The 18000-nt window shown below is 34.5% G+C and overlaps 1 protein-coding gene across 1 annotated transcript in view; it reads right to left on the bottom strand.

Annotated features, from left to right (window-relative positions):
• LOC149077634 (BDNF/NT-3 growth factors receptor-like) overlaps positions 1-16892 on the bottom strand; it is a 102693-nt gene extending 85801 nt beyond the window's left edge. The window contains exon 1 of the mRNA XM_089245180.1: positions 16584-16892. Coding sequence (XP_089101306.1) covers positions 16584-16662 — 79 coding nt within the window. The 5' untranslated portion in view covers positions 16663-16892. The remainder of the gene's footprint in view (positions 1-16583) is intronic.
• Positions 16893-18000: the final 1108 nt, after the last annotated feature.

Below are 18000 nucleotides of genomic sequence, written 5' to 3'. Positions count from 1 at the left end.
CGTACATCGTATATTGAAATATTAATTTCTTAGAGGAATATTGAAATTTATTTGAATAGAATTTTTTTTCTTTGTACGCGTACTTTATTTTCCATTTCGCGATGGAATTTGAATTCGGGAAATCATTTTATGAGAAATAATTCCGTGACATGATTTGAAAAATGTCAAGGAGAGAAAGGCACACTGAGCGCAGCTTTGTGTGTGTGTGTGTGTACTAAGTTATTACTCGTACATGTCTCGTTAAAAACTAAGTGAATATATTTCAATATGAGCTAATTAACATAAAATAGTCAGTTATGAATTATTTAAATAGATTTTATTATTGATTTATCATTCTTGTCGCACCACTGACATTTTCTGCACACGAGGGCTAATTAGACCGAGACCTATTGCCGATTCCGAACGACAGCGGGATATTATACTCACCGAGAGATCGGTGCGCTAACCCCTCGGGGTATCGGACTCCCTGCGATAACAATATTTTTCTGTGGCCATGTCATCGTTCCTGTTATACCCGTGCGTCAGGGAGGGTTTTGACAAGAACGATCCGGGTATCGAACTCGCCACACCTCTACACATTCTTTGGTACTTGAGTACCTTATCGACCAGGGCAACCGCGCCCAATTTATTGTTCAGCAAATGTTTACTATGATAGCAATGAATAAGTTTCACGATCCGTTACGACTTTTTCGAAATGAATGTTTCATACAAAGTGTTAACAACTGTATGTGTTACTGCCAAAACCCGAAGTTCTGCCAATTCACGAATTTGACGAGAGTTTTAGCTAAAGTACAATTTTCAGAAATGATTCGGGCTTTTGTCGGCCAGTTTTCACAGTGGTCTGAGATCCCTGGATGTGCTGATGTAAGACGGTTCGGTAGTTTCGTATATTTATTTTCGGCCAGTTCGCAACACCAAGCACGTAAATTATAGAACTTATTTGTTTTTTCCCAGTCCGTAAATTATTTTTCTCATTTCTGCCAATCAGCGAAATTGTTTAACTATTTGTACCGGACCGCGGATATAGACAAGTTGAAGAACGACTGATCCAGCGCATTCACCTGGATTACGAGGGGGGAAAGTGTTTCGATTTCTTGCAGGGGCTTGTCGCATTTTCCTTCCATAATCCACCTCTTCGTTTTATTTCAGTTATTTACACGTTGTATGAAAAGTGGAAAGTGTGTCATAATCTACATTGCTGTTTTGTTTAATTTATTTGAATCTGAGTAGCGCTACACTACTACTACTAAACCAAACATACACCTCGTCCTTATTCCTCTGCGGAACTTCTAAGGAATTGGTACTTGTGTGTGTGTGTGTGTTGGAATGTGCGCGTACGCGATGTGAACCTACCGTGAAGCCTGTTTCTGGGTAATTCTTATTATGCGCCATCTACTGCCATTTGCCATAAATTTCTTTAACTATGAGTGAAGTGTAATGATTGAACAGCTGTACCGTTGTATGTGCCTGTTGCTGTCTGTGGCGAGACTTTTTTGACGGAGATATCGACTCGCATTTGCGCTTCGAAGTTGGGGGACCTCTGAGTAGCATTAGTGCGTTGATCCATTTCTCGATTTACCGTTTAATAATGCTAGTAATTCTATTTATAGAAGAATGTGCGTATTCATAAATTCCAACTCTGGTACGCTATATTATTTCACATTTACTCCCTACCAGCTATGGAAAATTTTCCGTACATTATGTTGATATTCTGTAACGAATTTTCTGGTTGAATTTCCAAAAAACGACGATATGATCGCCCTATATATATATATATGCATTGAAATATATAATAAAACATATTGCATATATATATATATATATATATATATATATATATAAACATTTATGGGGTATGAGAACTACGCTTTTGAATATGAGTGTCACGTCACAGCCTAAATTCTCATTGTGCAAGAAGTGGTTGTATGAATTGAGAACGAGCATCGGAAAGACAGATTCAGAAGTTACAAAAGCTGTCCGACTTCTGAATGAAATTGGTACTCTCAGTGGAATAGCTATATCTCTCGAATGTGGTGGTCATTCGAGAAGCAAGGAGTCTATGCAGATGGAATCAAAAGAGACACCGCGTATATATAATATTTTATATACAATACCGAGTACGTGTAAATGCATTATTTATGAAATATTCCCTCGTAGCATTCAAAGTGCTATTCATCAGAGCTAACTCAAGGCAGTTGCTATTTATGTCTGATCTTCGGAAAGATACGCTCAAGCATACTCGAGTACGAATATTGAAGTAGATGATCACTATAACTTAACCCTAGATAACTGAACTGAAATCAGTGTGTGTTACACAGTAACTAATTTAGTTAGTAGTCTATTAGGCGAATATTTAGTTATCTAGGGTTAAAGTCGAGGGATTACACTATTAAAGTTATATTGAAGTTCTTCTATAAAACTTGAAAAATGCAACCAATAAGCGTATCGGTTACATTCAAACGAATGTAAGAAATAGGATTTATTGGTTGTTTTTTTTAAAGTTTTGTAAAATATCTTTTATCAAACGTTTATAGTTTGATTCCGGCCAAAGTTAAATATTTATTTATTTTACGTTTTTCAAAATAATGAATATGATTTTTTGAAGTCATGGAAGATGGCTAATACTGCTATTTAACCGTGCATGCAACAGGTACACATTCATCTGCGGAATTTCTAACGAATGGTATATGTCGGAAAGTGTTGTGTGAGTGTATGTATATGCATGGCCCTAACGTATTTCTCTTATTAGTTGCGCTTGCTTCGTGTTCTTGCTGGTGTAGTGAATATTTCTTCCATATATTGACGCAAAGATGGTAAATGCTTGAATTTTCATGTTATGTAAACATCATCTTGACAGTCTGCCTACTCTCTGCGAAGAGACTTTTTTAAATGGAAGTCCTGGTTCTGAATGGCTTTTAATGATTATTTTTTAACTAAGCTACACTTATGTTGTACCTAACGAAAAAAATGTACCCCAACTTAAATGGTCCTGATTAAAGATATCGGCCCAAATTAATTAATTAATTATTCTTTTAACCCTTTAAGCGGCAATGACGAGATATCTCGCCTCCGTAAAAGTCTCTTATTTTAGCATGTAGTGCTGTATAGTTATTTCATAAAAGGCATATTTTGGCCCGATATATATATATTAAAGTAACTAAGAAAGGACAAAAGTAACCAAGAAAGGCACCATTTTCTCATGGTTCTTAAAAGTTAATAAAGGTTTATGGTTAATGAGTTTGTTGTGGGGAAGTGAGGCCTCCCCGTTAACGAATGTTTAGAGTCTGAAAATGACTAAGAATGAGTGTACACGGGGTTCCTTCGTGCATAAAAAGAAAAATCCCTTATTGCATGAGGTAGCATGATGCACAGATATCTAAATTCTGTGCGCAGAGAAACAACCGGTCTGTGCAGGGAAAATGATAGTGCTCATTATTTGTAAAACAAAAAGTATCCTTGGTACCACCGAAATAAAAAAAAATTATTCAACTCAGTAGGACTTTTTAAGCCGGTAGGGCAGTTGGAAACCCGTGTAATATTGCATTATACAGGGTGTCCAGTAAGTGTGTCCATTTCCTTTATCTCATCAACCGCAAATAATGCCGTTTCACCCGCATTTAACGCTGTTCTTTCCCGAATTTACTCCGCTTATTGAATTCGAATATCTCTGTGAATATTGCACTTAGAAACATTGAATTTTGTTTGGATGGCATCAGGAGAGACCGAGCAATACCTTTCTAATTGGAAGTTGAAGGGGGTACCGTATAAAAATTTATAGTTTTGTTATTTGTGACACACTGAATTTCTACTCTACAAACTGCTACAGGGTGATTTTTGAACACCCGTTGAACATTTTATAAATCGGAATCATACCTCTACGACGGACGGTTGAGGAGATAAAGGTAAGTGCTATGCACTTACAGGCAGGTCCGTCATTTGGGGGGGGGGATGTCAAGGGTAGTTGACAAGAGCCGTTGCCCCTCTCGGATTTAGAAAATACACTAAAAATGGTATGTATATATATGTATGTATATATACATACAATATGTTAATTGCATTTTTAATGGGGTTGCTGTATTTTTGAAACATATGACATCCATATTTTTATGGGCATCTTTTTATCAGCCACCTCGTTGGGCATTTTGCCTGTTGTGGCGTTGTATTTGTATTTGTATTTGAGTACACGTTCTTCACCCCCTCCCCCTCCGGAAAAGTTGAAATGACAGCCCTTCTCTCAAGAATATACTGGGTGTCCTGTATATTCATCACATTATTCCACATCATTCCACATCAACCTCTCGATGAGTATAAAGAACGAGACTGCCATTCGGAATCGGCAACAAATTGTAGGTCCCGGTCTAATTAGCCATCGTGTGCAGAAAATGATCGTGGCGCGACAAAAATGATCAACGTTACACAAGAAGAAAACCAACAATTATTGAAATTCGAAAAATTCGCAAGAAGCAGAATTACACGTTGAACAAATGAAATCGGAAGCAATTTAAACGAATTAAAGACAAAGTTATGAACAAAGCTATTTTCATTTTGTGAATCATCAGTATTATTTTTGGATGTAAGAATTGACGCCTTTAATCGAGAAAAATTACTAAGGAAAGAAGGTAAAAGTATTGTGTATGGAAACTGGCAGGGAGAAAAACACACAAAAAAAAGTTATGGAATTCTTTTATTTAGCGTTTCCTTCATAACAAAGGAAAACAACAGATCCTTCATATACGAGTAGAACGTGTTTATGCGTTCATCCTGACATTTCTGCTATTTTTCCCTCGGAGCCAAAAAAAAAAAGCATTCTTTGGTGATTGTTTTTCTATGCATTTTTCTCCTCGTTTTCACCCGATGTTCCTTATCTGGTAATCTTATTCCACGTCAGTGACAGCTGTAAGAAATTTACCCTCCGATCTTTTCTTAGCTGTACTACATTGACAGCCGCCATCATCGCCCACACGCAGTAGCTTCAACACTGCATTTTTTTTTTTTCGTTTCGACTTGATCGCCTCTTGGAAACTTCATGTAAGGCTCAATCGAAGAGACAAATTTATCTGATTACTGTGTTTCTTCATCAGATACAACGAAATTAACCAATGTGTTTATTATTCCAAGCAGGAGTTCCTAAAACCTGGAAAACCTCCTCAACTTGGGATAAAAATAACCTATTTCGATATATTTAGTTTTATTCTACCGTGGGGGGATGGGGGAGGGCTCTAATTGCAGCAACGTTTCTCAAACTTTCTAAACCGAAGAACCAGTGAACATTCGAAACAATTGCATGGACCCGTTTTTTACGGGACATTCTTGCAGTGTTAAGGCCGTTCGAATTTTTTACTTGTATTTAATTGAAGCTTATTTATATTTAATTGAACCTTATTTATATTCAATTGAACGTTATTTGTATTTAATTGAAGCTTATTTATATTTAATTGAAGCTTTATTTCTATTATTTCGTTTTTCGTTTCGACTTCATAACCACTTGGAAAGTTAGTGTAACACTCAATCAAAGAGACAAATTCATCTGTTATTATTGTTTTTCTTCATCAGATACACCAAACTTAACCAATGTGTTTGTCATTCGAAGCAGGATCTCCAAAACCTGGAAAATCTCATCAACTCCGATGAAGATAACCTATTTCGAAATTTAGTTTTCTTCTGTGGAGTTCTGATTAAAGCAACGTTTCTCAAACTTTCTAATCCCAAGGACCAATAAACAATCAAAAACAATTCCATGGACCCGTAATTTACGGGACATTCCTGTAGTTTTTTGTCATTCGACATTTTTTGTACAAAACTTTCCCATTCTTTTAACAAAGCAATTTTTTCATGTTTTATAAAATAATGAATGAAGACGCTTTTCTTAACTTATAAATCACATCATTGTAATTATAATACTTTTTATTGTGATAATTATAAAAATATGACAATTATAATAAATACATTATGATTATTTATAAGTTAGGACTTTGACCTTTGAAGACCGGACACACCCCGCTTCCCATCTCATAGAGATATCGAAGCGTTCCCGAAGGGTGGGTGTATCCGGTATAAGTTAGGACTACAAATTTAAATATTCATCTCAAATATTTGTCAAGTTTCCACAGTTCTCTTCCCTTTTGTCAGTTCCCTTTTTTCCGTGAACTCTATTTCAGTTCCCTGCGATTTCCATTTTACATTTATTTCCCATCCATTATTGTTCATCTATTTTGGCAGAAATTGTGTGATTTTGCCGACTTATCGAATCCTTCTTCATGAAAACGTTTTTGTTTACTGTGGTTTTGCAATTTATTTCCTCGATTTTCAACTATTTCAGGAATAATCAAAAAATTGTACAAAACTTAATTTTTTTTTTTTTTTGCTGCAATATCCCGTGTTCGGGATCGGATTTCCCGTTTATCTCTTGATATTATGTAGGTCTTTTTTTTATTTGAACACATGAATATTACTAAGTCTGTGACAGTTGCAAAAATCAATATATTCCAATTCAAATTTGATAATTTTTCATATAATTCAGAGGAAAACAAATACAACTGCAACAAGATCCAAAATGTTTGTAAAAAGCATCTTTAGTGAAGTTTGAGAAACATCAAAGGTGTTTCTTATTTACGACTCTTAATATGATGAATTTATTTCACTCAAAAAAAATTAACAACTAATATCCTTTATATTAAATAGACAATAAAAATAGACAATATAAACCACGCACACACAATTATAACACTATATTTACTAACAACAGATATGGAATTTAGAAATATACTAAATACATTTAGAATTTTGATAATTCGTTCTGGAACTAATTAATTAATTCCTCTGGCAGGAGAATCAGCGGGCGAAACTGCACAAAATTTGAATGGTATGCATTTCAGACTTTTGAAAAAAAATTGAAATTTTTTTTAAAATAACTTAAAGGTGAAAATATGACACCCTACATTAAAAATTCGACAGCTTGCTGTTTCATATACTATTTCTCTCTCGAAAAAGTTCCTGAATAGCATTACTCAAATTAGAGACACACTGTACATTTCACAGGCAACCTCAGGAGCACTAAATTTCTACTCGCGAAATGTTAATGGTGCTTCCTGGGGTAAGATGAATTTTTTCATAATCGAGTCTGAAATCATCAGGCTCTCCAAGACCGTCCATCCCTTTGGGAAATAGTGCAAACAGTCCCAAGATGGTCTGTCTATACATTTCGTATTCCGTACAAATTTTTTTTTTGTAAATTAGGTAAGATATAGATAGGTAAAATTAGGCATGATTGTCTTTCTTTTCCACTTGAGGTTGAAAACAGGGGAACTAGAGTTCAATTTTTTCAAAATTAAATATTATATTCAAATTTAGAATAATGGAAGCGTGCTTCGAATGGGAAGAATTACATTTAGTTTTTCTAATGAATTCCGTGAATTTTATGTGTGCATATTAAATCTCATTAATTCCAGAGAAACTTTATTAAAAAGTTACGAATCCCCTTTAAGAGATGTTTCTTCAAACAACATTTCAATAAATGTCAGTTTCGCTGGATACAACGGAATGAACGTGAGTAATTCAATTACACGGAAAGTCGAATTGAATACAGCGTCGTCATTGAATGAGAATATCATTTTGGATCTCACGCGCTGAAATAATAAGTAATAATTGGTTTCAGATTATTAATATATTTACGCTTAATGCATTTCCTTTTTTCTCCCTTTGTGTAGCAATTTCTAGTGATTTTTAATTAATTTAATTTGAAATAAAAATAATCAAAAAGAAAGAAAATTTTCGAAAATTAATAAATTATTGATGCAATTTTCTAATCTTGGACAGCATTTTGTATGGAAGTTAAAGAAGTATTTACATAATGACTTAATAACTAAGTACTTTCCACGAAATGAAAATATTGGTTCAGGTAACGTTTACTACTTAGTATTTTATATTTTAATCGCGATATCTTGTTACATAAATATCTCGAAAATTGAACTCGAAATTTGATTATGGGTTCGTAATAATTGCGATTTCTATTTGAGTAAAGAGATTATCAAAGCATTTTAAAAGCGTTAATGATATTTATTACCTTTCTTTTAAAAACTTGTGATATTATTGTTTCTGAGATAAATTTTATTACGCATTGGAGAAAAAACTCATGAATGTGTTCAATACAGTTGGATTTAAATAAAATATTGAACGAAACACCGGAGGCAGTTGCTTTTATCACACGTATAAAAAATGAAGTGTTTAAAATCGGTGTTTTCTATTTGTTAAAATTAATCACCAGTTAGTATTTTAGTTTTAATTATTATGATTGAGGATTATTTATTATGTATATGACACAATATGCACCGATATTACGAATAGTGCTGGAAGCCATTTAGTTATTTCAAAAGATTAAATCAATTTCAAATAACTTTGAAGATGAATGACATTGTAACAAGAATGGATCCCTAAAGAAATTCGAACATAGGATATGAAATTTGAATTGAATTAAAATATGTATTGGAAATGAGAAATTATTATTCAACTGAGTAGGTAAGACATCATTCAGAAATAAAAAAAATTCGAATGCTGTATTTTTTTTTTGTTAGAAATGTGACGTGAGAAATATGGTCAATGTCCGGTCCGCGAGATTTTTGGACCAATTCATATGACCGATATACCTAATTATAGATTTAATTTAAATATTTTACCGTCTCTATGTTGTCTTTTATTTGTCTTATCCATCAGCAGGTCTGCGGATCGTTTTTTCCATTCATTCATTTTTCACCGGTTAATTATTCTATACCAAATTATTCCTACTTATTTAATTTTTCCCTGGTTTATTTTTTGCTGACTCACACATTTTTCGTAGATACTTAATATTTTTCAGTCCACAGGTTCTATTTATTTTTTTCCGAAAAACTTATTTTTGCGCGGTCCGCAAATCACTTCTACTTATTTATTCTCTTCTTTACTTATTTTTTGCCTGTTTGAAAATTACTTCCTTCTACTGTTTATGAATTCTATTATTACTGGGGTTTTTTGCCTGTTCACACAAATTACTCTTCTACAGCTTATTTTTTTCTTCTATTTACTTATTTTGAAAGGCCGCAAATTACTCTTTTTCTGTTTTTTTTTTTTTTGGTAAAAAATCGTTATTTATTGGTAAATTATTTTTGGTAAAAAATCGTTATTTATTAGTAAATTATTTTTTGGTTTACGTCAATTTCCACCTGTCCGTGAAAATGTTCAACTACCTCCAGCGGCCCACAGTGAACACTTTTCTAGTGTCCTCCAACCGTTGATCAGCTAGTTCACCGGTGCCAGTCCGCGAGATATTCCGGTCACTTCATATGGCCCAATCCCTCTGGGTGATTAGCTTATATCCTCTATGGGAACAAAGCGGTGGTCATGGTCGGTTTCAGGTCACTTCATGCAGTCCTATACATAATTTAAGATTTAATTTGAATATTATGCTGTCACTATTGATTATTATTTCTGTCTTGGTGATCAGCAGGTTCTATGAATGATTTTTTCTATTTATTTTTGGGCCGGTCTATAATTATTTCTCTCATTCGTCATATTTTTGTCAGCCCACAAGTTTAACTTTCTCTTATTTATTTCTCCTGAAAATTATATTTCTCGTATTTATTTTATTTTTCCGGCCCACAATTTTTTTCTGGCATTTATTCATTTTCTATGTTGGTATGTAAATTATTTTTCTCATTAGTTATCTTTTGCTGGTTCTCGTTTGCCAAACGAGAGATCGGGGTTCAAGAACGCAATACATGAACAGTATGTATATTGTATTTTATTTATAAAATCTAAAATTATGCAGTGGCTACATGGATTGGACGAAATGTTTCGCGGTTCGGCAGGTAATTCCCACGGACCGGCAGAGGTCCACGGACTAGCGGATGAAGCACACTGGTTTGCAGCAATCATATTTATAGATATCTGATTATATACACATAGTAAATTATATGAAATCATAGATGTTACGCATTAATGAGAAGATAAAACTCATAAAGTTTCTGTTTCTACTCACACTAAAAAATTACATTAAAGCTGTATGGTATTCAAGATTTGCGTTGAATATCGATATTAATTATTCATTGAAAAACAATCTTTAAACTAAAAAAGACATTTTGGAAAAAAAGAAAGTTTTCCATCATTGTTCAGTCGACCTAGTTTTCTGAATTCTCAACGAAAAAAGATCATTCTTTGAGACAAAATTGTCTCTAAACCATTCTGAATAGCAATTGGCTTCATAAAAACTATCCTTGCTTAGCAAGTAGCAAGTTCAAGACGTCCCTTTCCTCTTTTGAAGCTCTTACGTTCTTACGTTAGTTATTAGTTTAATAAAATATTATAGGGTTCCAAGTCTCGATTTTTTTGAATGTCTGAAAGGAATTTCAAGACGTGATTGCTGATGCTGTTTGCGTGATTGCTTATACTGATAATTTATCGAAATATACGCCAGTTGAAGTAGCGAAGAGAAATGGAGCGTAATAAAATTTACCGAGAAAAGTTTTCATTCTTACGAAAGTGCACTTTGGTCTAATTAGGTTTTCGATTAGAAGTTCCATGACAGCTGCAGTCACTTTGAACTCGTTCTTTACTAAGTACGCCGTTTATCGATATTAAAACCAACACGAACGCTACCGTTCTCGGAAACATGACCAAAACTTGATGCGCACATTTGATGACGAAATTTCGAAAGCATTTCATAACTGACGTTATCTTACTACGCTTACATCTTGGTTTCCACCGAAGTCGGCAAAGAAAAATGAGAAAAACAACGTATTAAATGATTCGTTTCATTCCTGGTTCATTAGAGAACCCCTACTATATACAAATACAAAGGACAAAACAGGTGAAATGCTCTTAAAAATATGGATTCCAAAAATACTAAAATATAGCAACCCAAACCAATAACAATTATAACGAAAAAAAAATTAACAAACACTAAAATAAAACCAATGATTATAATAAAGTAAAATACACTCCCAGTAAAGAATTAAGGTTGTCTTATTAAGTACGCGGATAGCATCTCGATTCATCCAATTACAAATACCGTATTACTTTTTAAACGTGTCAATTGTGGTAGAATTCATGACACCTGGGATAAGCCATTTGTTTGGAGAACCCTGTCAGAGAAAATTCTCTGCAACAATGGCCGAATAACAACTGGTTCATGCTGCATAAATTAAAAACTCAATACGGAAATTCTAGATGGCTACTGTCGGAGTCAAAGCGAGTGTGGAAACGTTTATGATACTGAAAACAAGGTATATAAAAGAAAACTGAGAATTTCTCTAACCACAACCAGGTTACCCGATTCGGGTATCGAGAGAATTTTCATTCATTTCCAGCAGTGTTTCTTAACCAGGGGACCGCGGGCCCCTTGGGGGTACTTGGAGAGGTTTCAGGGTTTCCGTGAGAGCGGGGATGAGATAGCAATTAGCTTATGGCTCTTACATCATTATGTGCTGAATTTTATTCTATATATGAAGGAATTGGCATACGCAAAGGGGGTTTTGAAGTGAAGTTCTAACCCCCCCCCCCAAGCCGAGATTATAGTTTTATTTTGCAGGGAAAAATGTAAATCCCCCCCACCCCCCGTCCGAGACGAAAAAGAAACCGAGACGAAAAAGAAATTGAACTCTTGTTCCTGAGAAAATTCTGCGTACGCCTATGATATATATATATATATATATATATATATATATATAATGCATTCTAAAAATAGTGAATTTCTTGTGTCGCGACAGTTTTTTTCACGGTATGCTGTAGCTTGCAACAAGAACTTTATGGAATGTGAAAAGGTAGAGACAGACCAGTGTCACCCAAAATGGGTGATATTGCCCCATAGGGAAGGTTGATGGAAGGAATGAACCAAAAAGGTGATAAAATCTACAAATACGACATGGGATCTTAAGGTTGTCTTGGGCAGGGTGCGATAAGAATTATTATTTTTTGTAGCGAGAGAGAGAGAGAGAGAGAGAGAGCCAATGACAACAATGAGTTTGGAAGACTTAACACCATACAAACATTTTAAACTTATTGTTATCAATCACTATGGTGCTCCTTGGAGCATTTAAGAGTGCTCGATGACAGAAGATATTAAAAGATTATACCGAAGCGTTGGCGTACGCAAAGGGGGAGGGGGGTTGGGATTCTAACCCCCCCCCCCAAACCGAGATTATAGTGTTATTTTGCAGAAAAAAACGTAACCACCCCCTTGAGAAAATTCTGCGTACGCCTATGTATGCAGGGGTCCGTGGCTTTCATCTTACTGGCAAAGGAGGTCTCTGGCTTTCATCTTACTGGCAAAGGAGGTCTCTGGCTTTCACCTTGTTGCCATTCAGGGTTCAAGGGTTCAATGAACAAAGAATTAACGAGAGTTCATTATATCGTGGTGCAATTGGTTAAACACGAGTTCGTTATATCGGGGTCCAATTGCAGAATTTGTATAAATGTGTTTGCTATATCGGGATCTGGTTTTATACACAAAAACTTGAAAAAATTCGTTAAATCCAAGAATTTGTCAAATCAAAGTTTGTTATATCGCAGAACAATCATAAAATTTTTTTGTTGAATAGGAGTTCGTTATATCGAGGTCCACTTTCAGAATTCGTTGAACGGGATTTAATTATAGGAGTTATTTCGGAGATATTCAGAAAATTTCGTTAAATCCGAGTTCCCTATATCCGGTTCAGATGCTGGTTCACAAGTACTGTCATCTAAATAACAATGATAACATTTTTTTAAATAAAGTGATCTTCACGTATTCCCAAGAGATCAGTATGATCTGTGCAAAATCAATCTTATTACGGCAATGGAACCGATATATAATGTTTACGAAAACGAAATTGTGATTATGTTTAATATAATCACCAGTCCAAAAAGTGATAAATTAAGAACGATTTATCATGTTTACCGACGATGTTTCGGTATTATGCATAATCACCGGTAAAAGTGATAATTTTTTAAGTATTCATTAACTTTACCAACGGCGTTTGGGTATCTTTCACATCTTCGTCGGTAGAAGTGATAAATTTAGGGAAATTCATCAAACTGCCAAATGGTCAGCAAATATAAAAAATTATGCGGTGTATAATAACCGGATTTATCACGCGTACCGTAACATAAGAACTAAGTTGAAATCCACTCAAATAAGAAATTAGATTAAAGAAATAAATAATTGTTATTATCACAAAAACTCATGAAGAAAACGAAACTGAACAACACGAAACAAAGACAATCGTGAAATGCTAAACATATTTTTCCACGTTTGTGAATTTTATCGCAGGTGTATTTTATAACATGGATCTCGTGACAAGTCGACAGGTTAATGTTCAGAAGACAGTCAACACGTGTGCACCATCACTTCGTTGACACATAGGAAAAAAAACGAAGACAAAAATGTGTTGCACTCTGTCTGGAGTTATTTTAAAGCTCCCAGTAATTGTTTTTCTGAATTCATCTTTTATTAATATATTTGATGTGAGAATAATTTTTCTATTTCGAAGCAGTGAAAAGAACTTGAGGTCAAAAACCTGGTTTTACTGGTTAGAATATGTTTGTTAGCACCGAGTTCTCGATCTAAGCTACTATCATTTTTATTATTTTTGTTGCACAAAATAGTGATATTTGAATTTAATGCTCCATGAGACATCGATAAAATACATAGAGTTATTCAGTATTTTGTAAAATGTTAACAAAGGTAAAACTCTGTCAGACGAGAGAAGGTCCGGACTCTCTTTCTTCTGGGATAGTAGCCTTCTACCCGTGTGGGTTGGGAAATGCTGGGAGAGGATCTGGAGGGGGGGGGGAAGCCTGGCAAGGGCGCCCCCGATAGAGAATCACCAACGGCAGTCCCCTTGCACCCACGATACTCTAAGTCCAAGCTGCAGGTGGAGAGCCTGGTCGTTGGGGTCTTGCCGCCACCCCCGTATTGCTGCGTAACTTCCAACAAAAGACCGGCGCAGTAGGGATCCCACGGGCCGGAAAACCGGCCGCAGGTGCCCCGGCCCACACCCCCGCGTCACGGCTCCGAAAGTCTCCAGGTAGCTTTATTTGCAACCAAAACTTCATTACCTGGGTGACAGCGCCTCTGAATAATTTTCGCTAAAAATATATGACACATACAGAAATGCACGTCCCTTCTTGCCAGTCAGATCCATTCGTCGGCTTTGCCTCGTTAGTCGCGCTGGTTGGTTCGGATGAGCCCATCTGTGGTCCTCGAAGTTTTCTGCAGTGGCCGCCGAAGAAAAGAGTTTCATAGAGTTACAGAATAAAAAAAAAATCTTAATGAAGAAATTTATTTTTGAAAAATCCAGAGAAATTGATTTTCAAAATTACTTTTAGAAAAAAAAAGAATTTAGAATTATCCCTTTGAAACTGTGATGCGACGAATGTGTGAATTGCATTTTCTCACTGCAGAATTTATTCTTACAACCACAAGGAGTTAAGCCTTGACTTAAAGGATTGAGTAAGTTTTGAGTCAGGATTATGGTGAATATGAATTTTAAAGGGGTTTTCATCAGAGGGCAGCACTCAAAGAGCAATTTTCGGAAGGAGGGGGTGGGGGGAGTTTAAATATGGGTTACAGGAGAAAGTGTCTCTGGTAAAAGCGTGATTTATTACACAAAATTTAGCAATAAAATTCTGGAAAAAAATGCATGTGAAGTTGAATATACCCTGCATCTCGTCTTGACTGAAAAATTTAAATGAAGTGAATTATTTCCTACCACAACAAATTCAAAATGTGAAAAAATAAAGATTTGCTGAAATGCATTTTTTGAGTATCAAAAATGCAAAAACATTTTGAAAATTACAAAAAATAAATGCTCAGGTCTGAAAGGTTTAACGAATTGATAGGAAAAAAATAATTCCTGAATTAATGGAATTATTTTAACCAAAAACACATTCTGTACCCTATGTTCCAGATCTACAATGTTGATTATCATTTAAAACAACTTCGAGTTTGGTGCCTAACTTCGAGGTGCAAATCTGAGCCGATCTATCCCGTTAAATAAGTCTCGCCACTGAGAGCAACAGGTCTACAACGATAAAATTATTCAATCATTGCTATATTATTAGCAATGTGGAGCAAAATGGATGGCAGATGGCAGAACCAAAGATAACAAGCATTACACAGAAACAAACTTCACGTACATGCATATTCTAACATGTACCAATTTGTCAGAAATTCCTCAGAGGAATATGGATGAGGTGCATGTATGGTTTAATAGTAGTTATCTTCTAATAAATTGAAATTTAACAAGAGTTCTAAAATTATCCGCACTCATAGATCTCCATATTGATGGGTAAAATCAATTGTAATTATTTAACCTTCGACAATCCTTTAAATTTTCGAAGGCTATCGATTTCAGAAATTATCCTTAAATTTTATGTATTTAAGAAGAAAGTTCTTAACTTCGTGAGAACACTCTCATTTAATTGTAATTTTAATTACTCAAAGGCGCACGTCAATATATTATCAAATAATGAAATTCAAAAATTAATACCGATTTCAATGATCCCATTTTTGTGCTAATTTAATTAAAAAAAAACAAGCAAACATTAAAAAAGGCATCAGTAACGTTTCTTAATACACAATACTCAATAAATACAGTTCAGCAACAGAAATAATTGGAAAGTTACTAAACAGTATATTCTGAAACAGTGTTCTCGCGAACCACTGATCCACGGATCGGTATCGGTCAGTGAGCCTGTTGACGAAACATTCAGACCAATTCATGTAGCTAATGCATAATTTTATAAATGTATTAAATATTATACTGTCTCTACATTAGTTCTTAACATGCTAGGATTACACTATAAAAGTTTTACAAAAGTTCATTTGATTTATTTTGTGCTTGTTGGTAGTTTGTGTTTTAAGTTTTGTAAAAGATCTTCTTTGATCCTCAAATTATTTCCCAATTAATTTATTTTTTGTAATAATTATTAAAAATTAATTATTACTCAAATTATTTCTCTTATTTACTCAATTTTTGCCGATACGCAAATTATTTCTCATTTTCGTCGGTCCACGAAATGGTTCAACTATTTTCATCTGTCCGCAGATGTAAAAACGTTGAAGGATACTGCACTGAAACAAAGTACATACGCACAGAGATACAAAGAAACACCTATATAACGATACCCAGAGGACCAGAGAAACGTATCACTATTATAGTCATCGTTATAAATGCAATATATATATATATATATATATATATATACACTATGAAAAGTGTATCAGACCATAGATTAATATCGTTATGAACGGTATCGTTATATAGGATTTCAGAATAGATAAAAATCGAATTTAAGAAAATTATAAACACTTTATAATAATTACAACAGTATTTTTCATAAACTTGTGACCTAGTCCATGGTCAGTATTCAATATGAATGCATTCTTCATAATCAATGTTATGTTTCGGTTTTTGCATTACTGATGTTACAAGCATGGAAACCTGCATATGATGAAGAAATTATTTCTATTTACCACACATAATCCATCATTTCGCAGAAATTTACCACTGCCATCAATTTTAATGGAGATTAACTGTTAATAGAGATTAAGCAATTACTAATCAGTAACTCACCCAGCACCGGATCAGCTTCAGTACTGGATACGATGATCGGAGTTTCTGATGATGTGTTGTTCTCTTTTGTAGAGTTCATTATTCCAGTCTTCTTCTTTTACACTCGATAATAAACAGTTTTTATAGAAAGCACAATACTATAATATCGTTTATAGGATGAACGAAATGTTCAACTAATACTTTGGAAACATTCTAAAGCAATAAATAATAATATTGGAAAAGAGCACGTGATGAATGTTTCGAAGAGCAGAGAATAACTCAGCCAGTAGGTCACAGAACTTATCCTGGGAGTCTCTCTCTGAACATGTCTTCCTCTCTCAAGTCAATTGATCCGACTGAAGAGCCAACAAAAGTAACTCATTCATAGAGACCGAAAATCCTCCGTTTGGGGGCGCGACGTCGTAATAAATAATGTCTAATGTGAAGACGTGTCTAACATGTGAGCCGCAGTAACCTTAAACCTCGCTCGGTGCGAATTACCGATCATTTTTTTACCAAAAAATACCGAGTTTCCCAGAAATAATTCCATCGTAATTCGGTACCATACTGCACTTGCCTTCACAGCACTGCCATCTTTATATTGATCTTGACACAAATCATTATATAGTGAAAGAAATGTGCCAATAAAATAATGAAAGTAAATTTCGTTACTAATAATGAGTTGAGTGATGTTTTCACACTCCAGAACGGTGTGAGTGGTGATGTTTTTCGATCGTATTGGTTCTGTTGAATAATTATCATAAATCGTTGTTATTAAACGAGCTTTCACAATATATTTGGATCATTAATAATCATTAGAAAAGTCAAGCCATATTGTAAAAAGATGAACGTTAAAAGCATGGGTCTACAACCCATGACCGCGGGCCAAATGTGGCCCTCGGAGTTTTTATGTCGTGGCTCACCGAACATTTTGTGAAAATAGTAGCTTTACATATGAAAACGATTAAGTTATAAATAAAAAGTCATTGAGCAACGCTGGACCTCTGAAATTTGTACTGCTGTATTTAGAACTGTGAATCAATTTCCAGATTCACGAAGTATTGCTGTGAATTCGATACATAATAAGAGCAGTTGTAACGAATTTGAGGGACCTTGCAGAACACTTTTTGGGACCTGTGCTTTCATAGATTCCGAGAGGCAAAATATGGCATCCAAAAAGTATACCTAATTATAGAATTTACAAAAATGCTGAAAAAAAACCTAAATAGATCTAAAATTATTTTTTTCGTTAGAAAGAAATAATTTTAGATCTACTAAAAGAAATAATTTCATAATTGATGAAAGTTTATAATTAATGAAAAAAAAATAGTTACGAAGTCACCGAAAGAGATAAATGCAGAATTATATACAGAGTAATTTCAGAATTGTTTAAAAGTTCGTGAAAAAAATTAAGAATAAAGATGAAAGAAATAATTTC

Source organism: Pholcus phalangioides, unplaced genomic scaffold (genome assembly GCF_987345545.1).
Source record: "Pholcus phalangioides strain wild (caught in Gottingen) unplaced genomic scaffold, Ppha-v1.0 ptg000015l_1, whole genome shotgun sequence".
Taxonomy (NCBI): domain Eukaryota; kingdom Metazoa; phylum Arthropoda; class Arachnida; order Araneae; family Pholcidae; genus Pholcus; species Pholcus phalangioides.
Note: the sequence above shows the minus strand (reverse complement) of the source record. Positions and strands in the feature narration are given on the sequence as shown.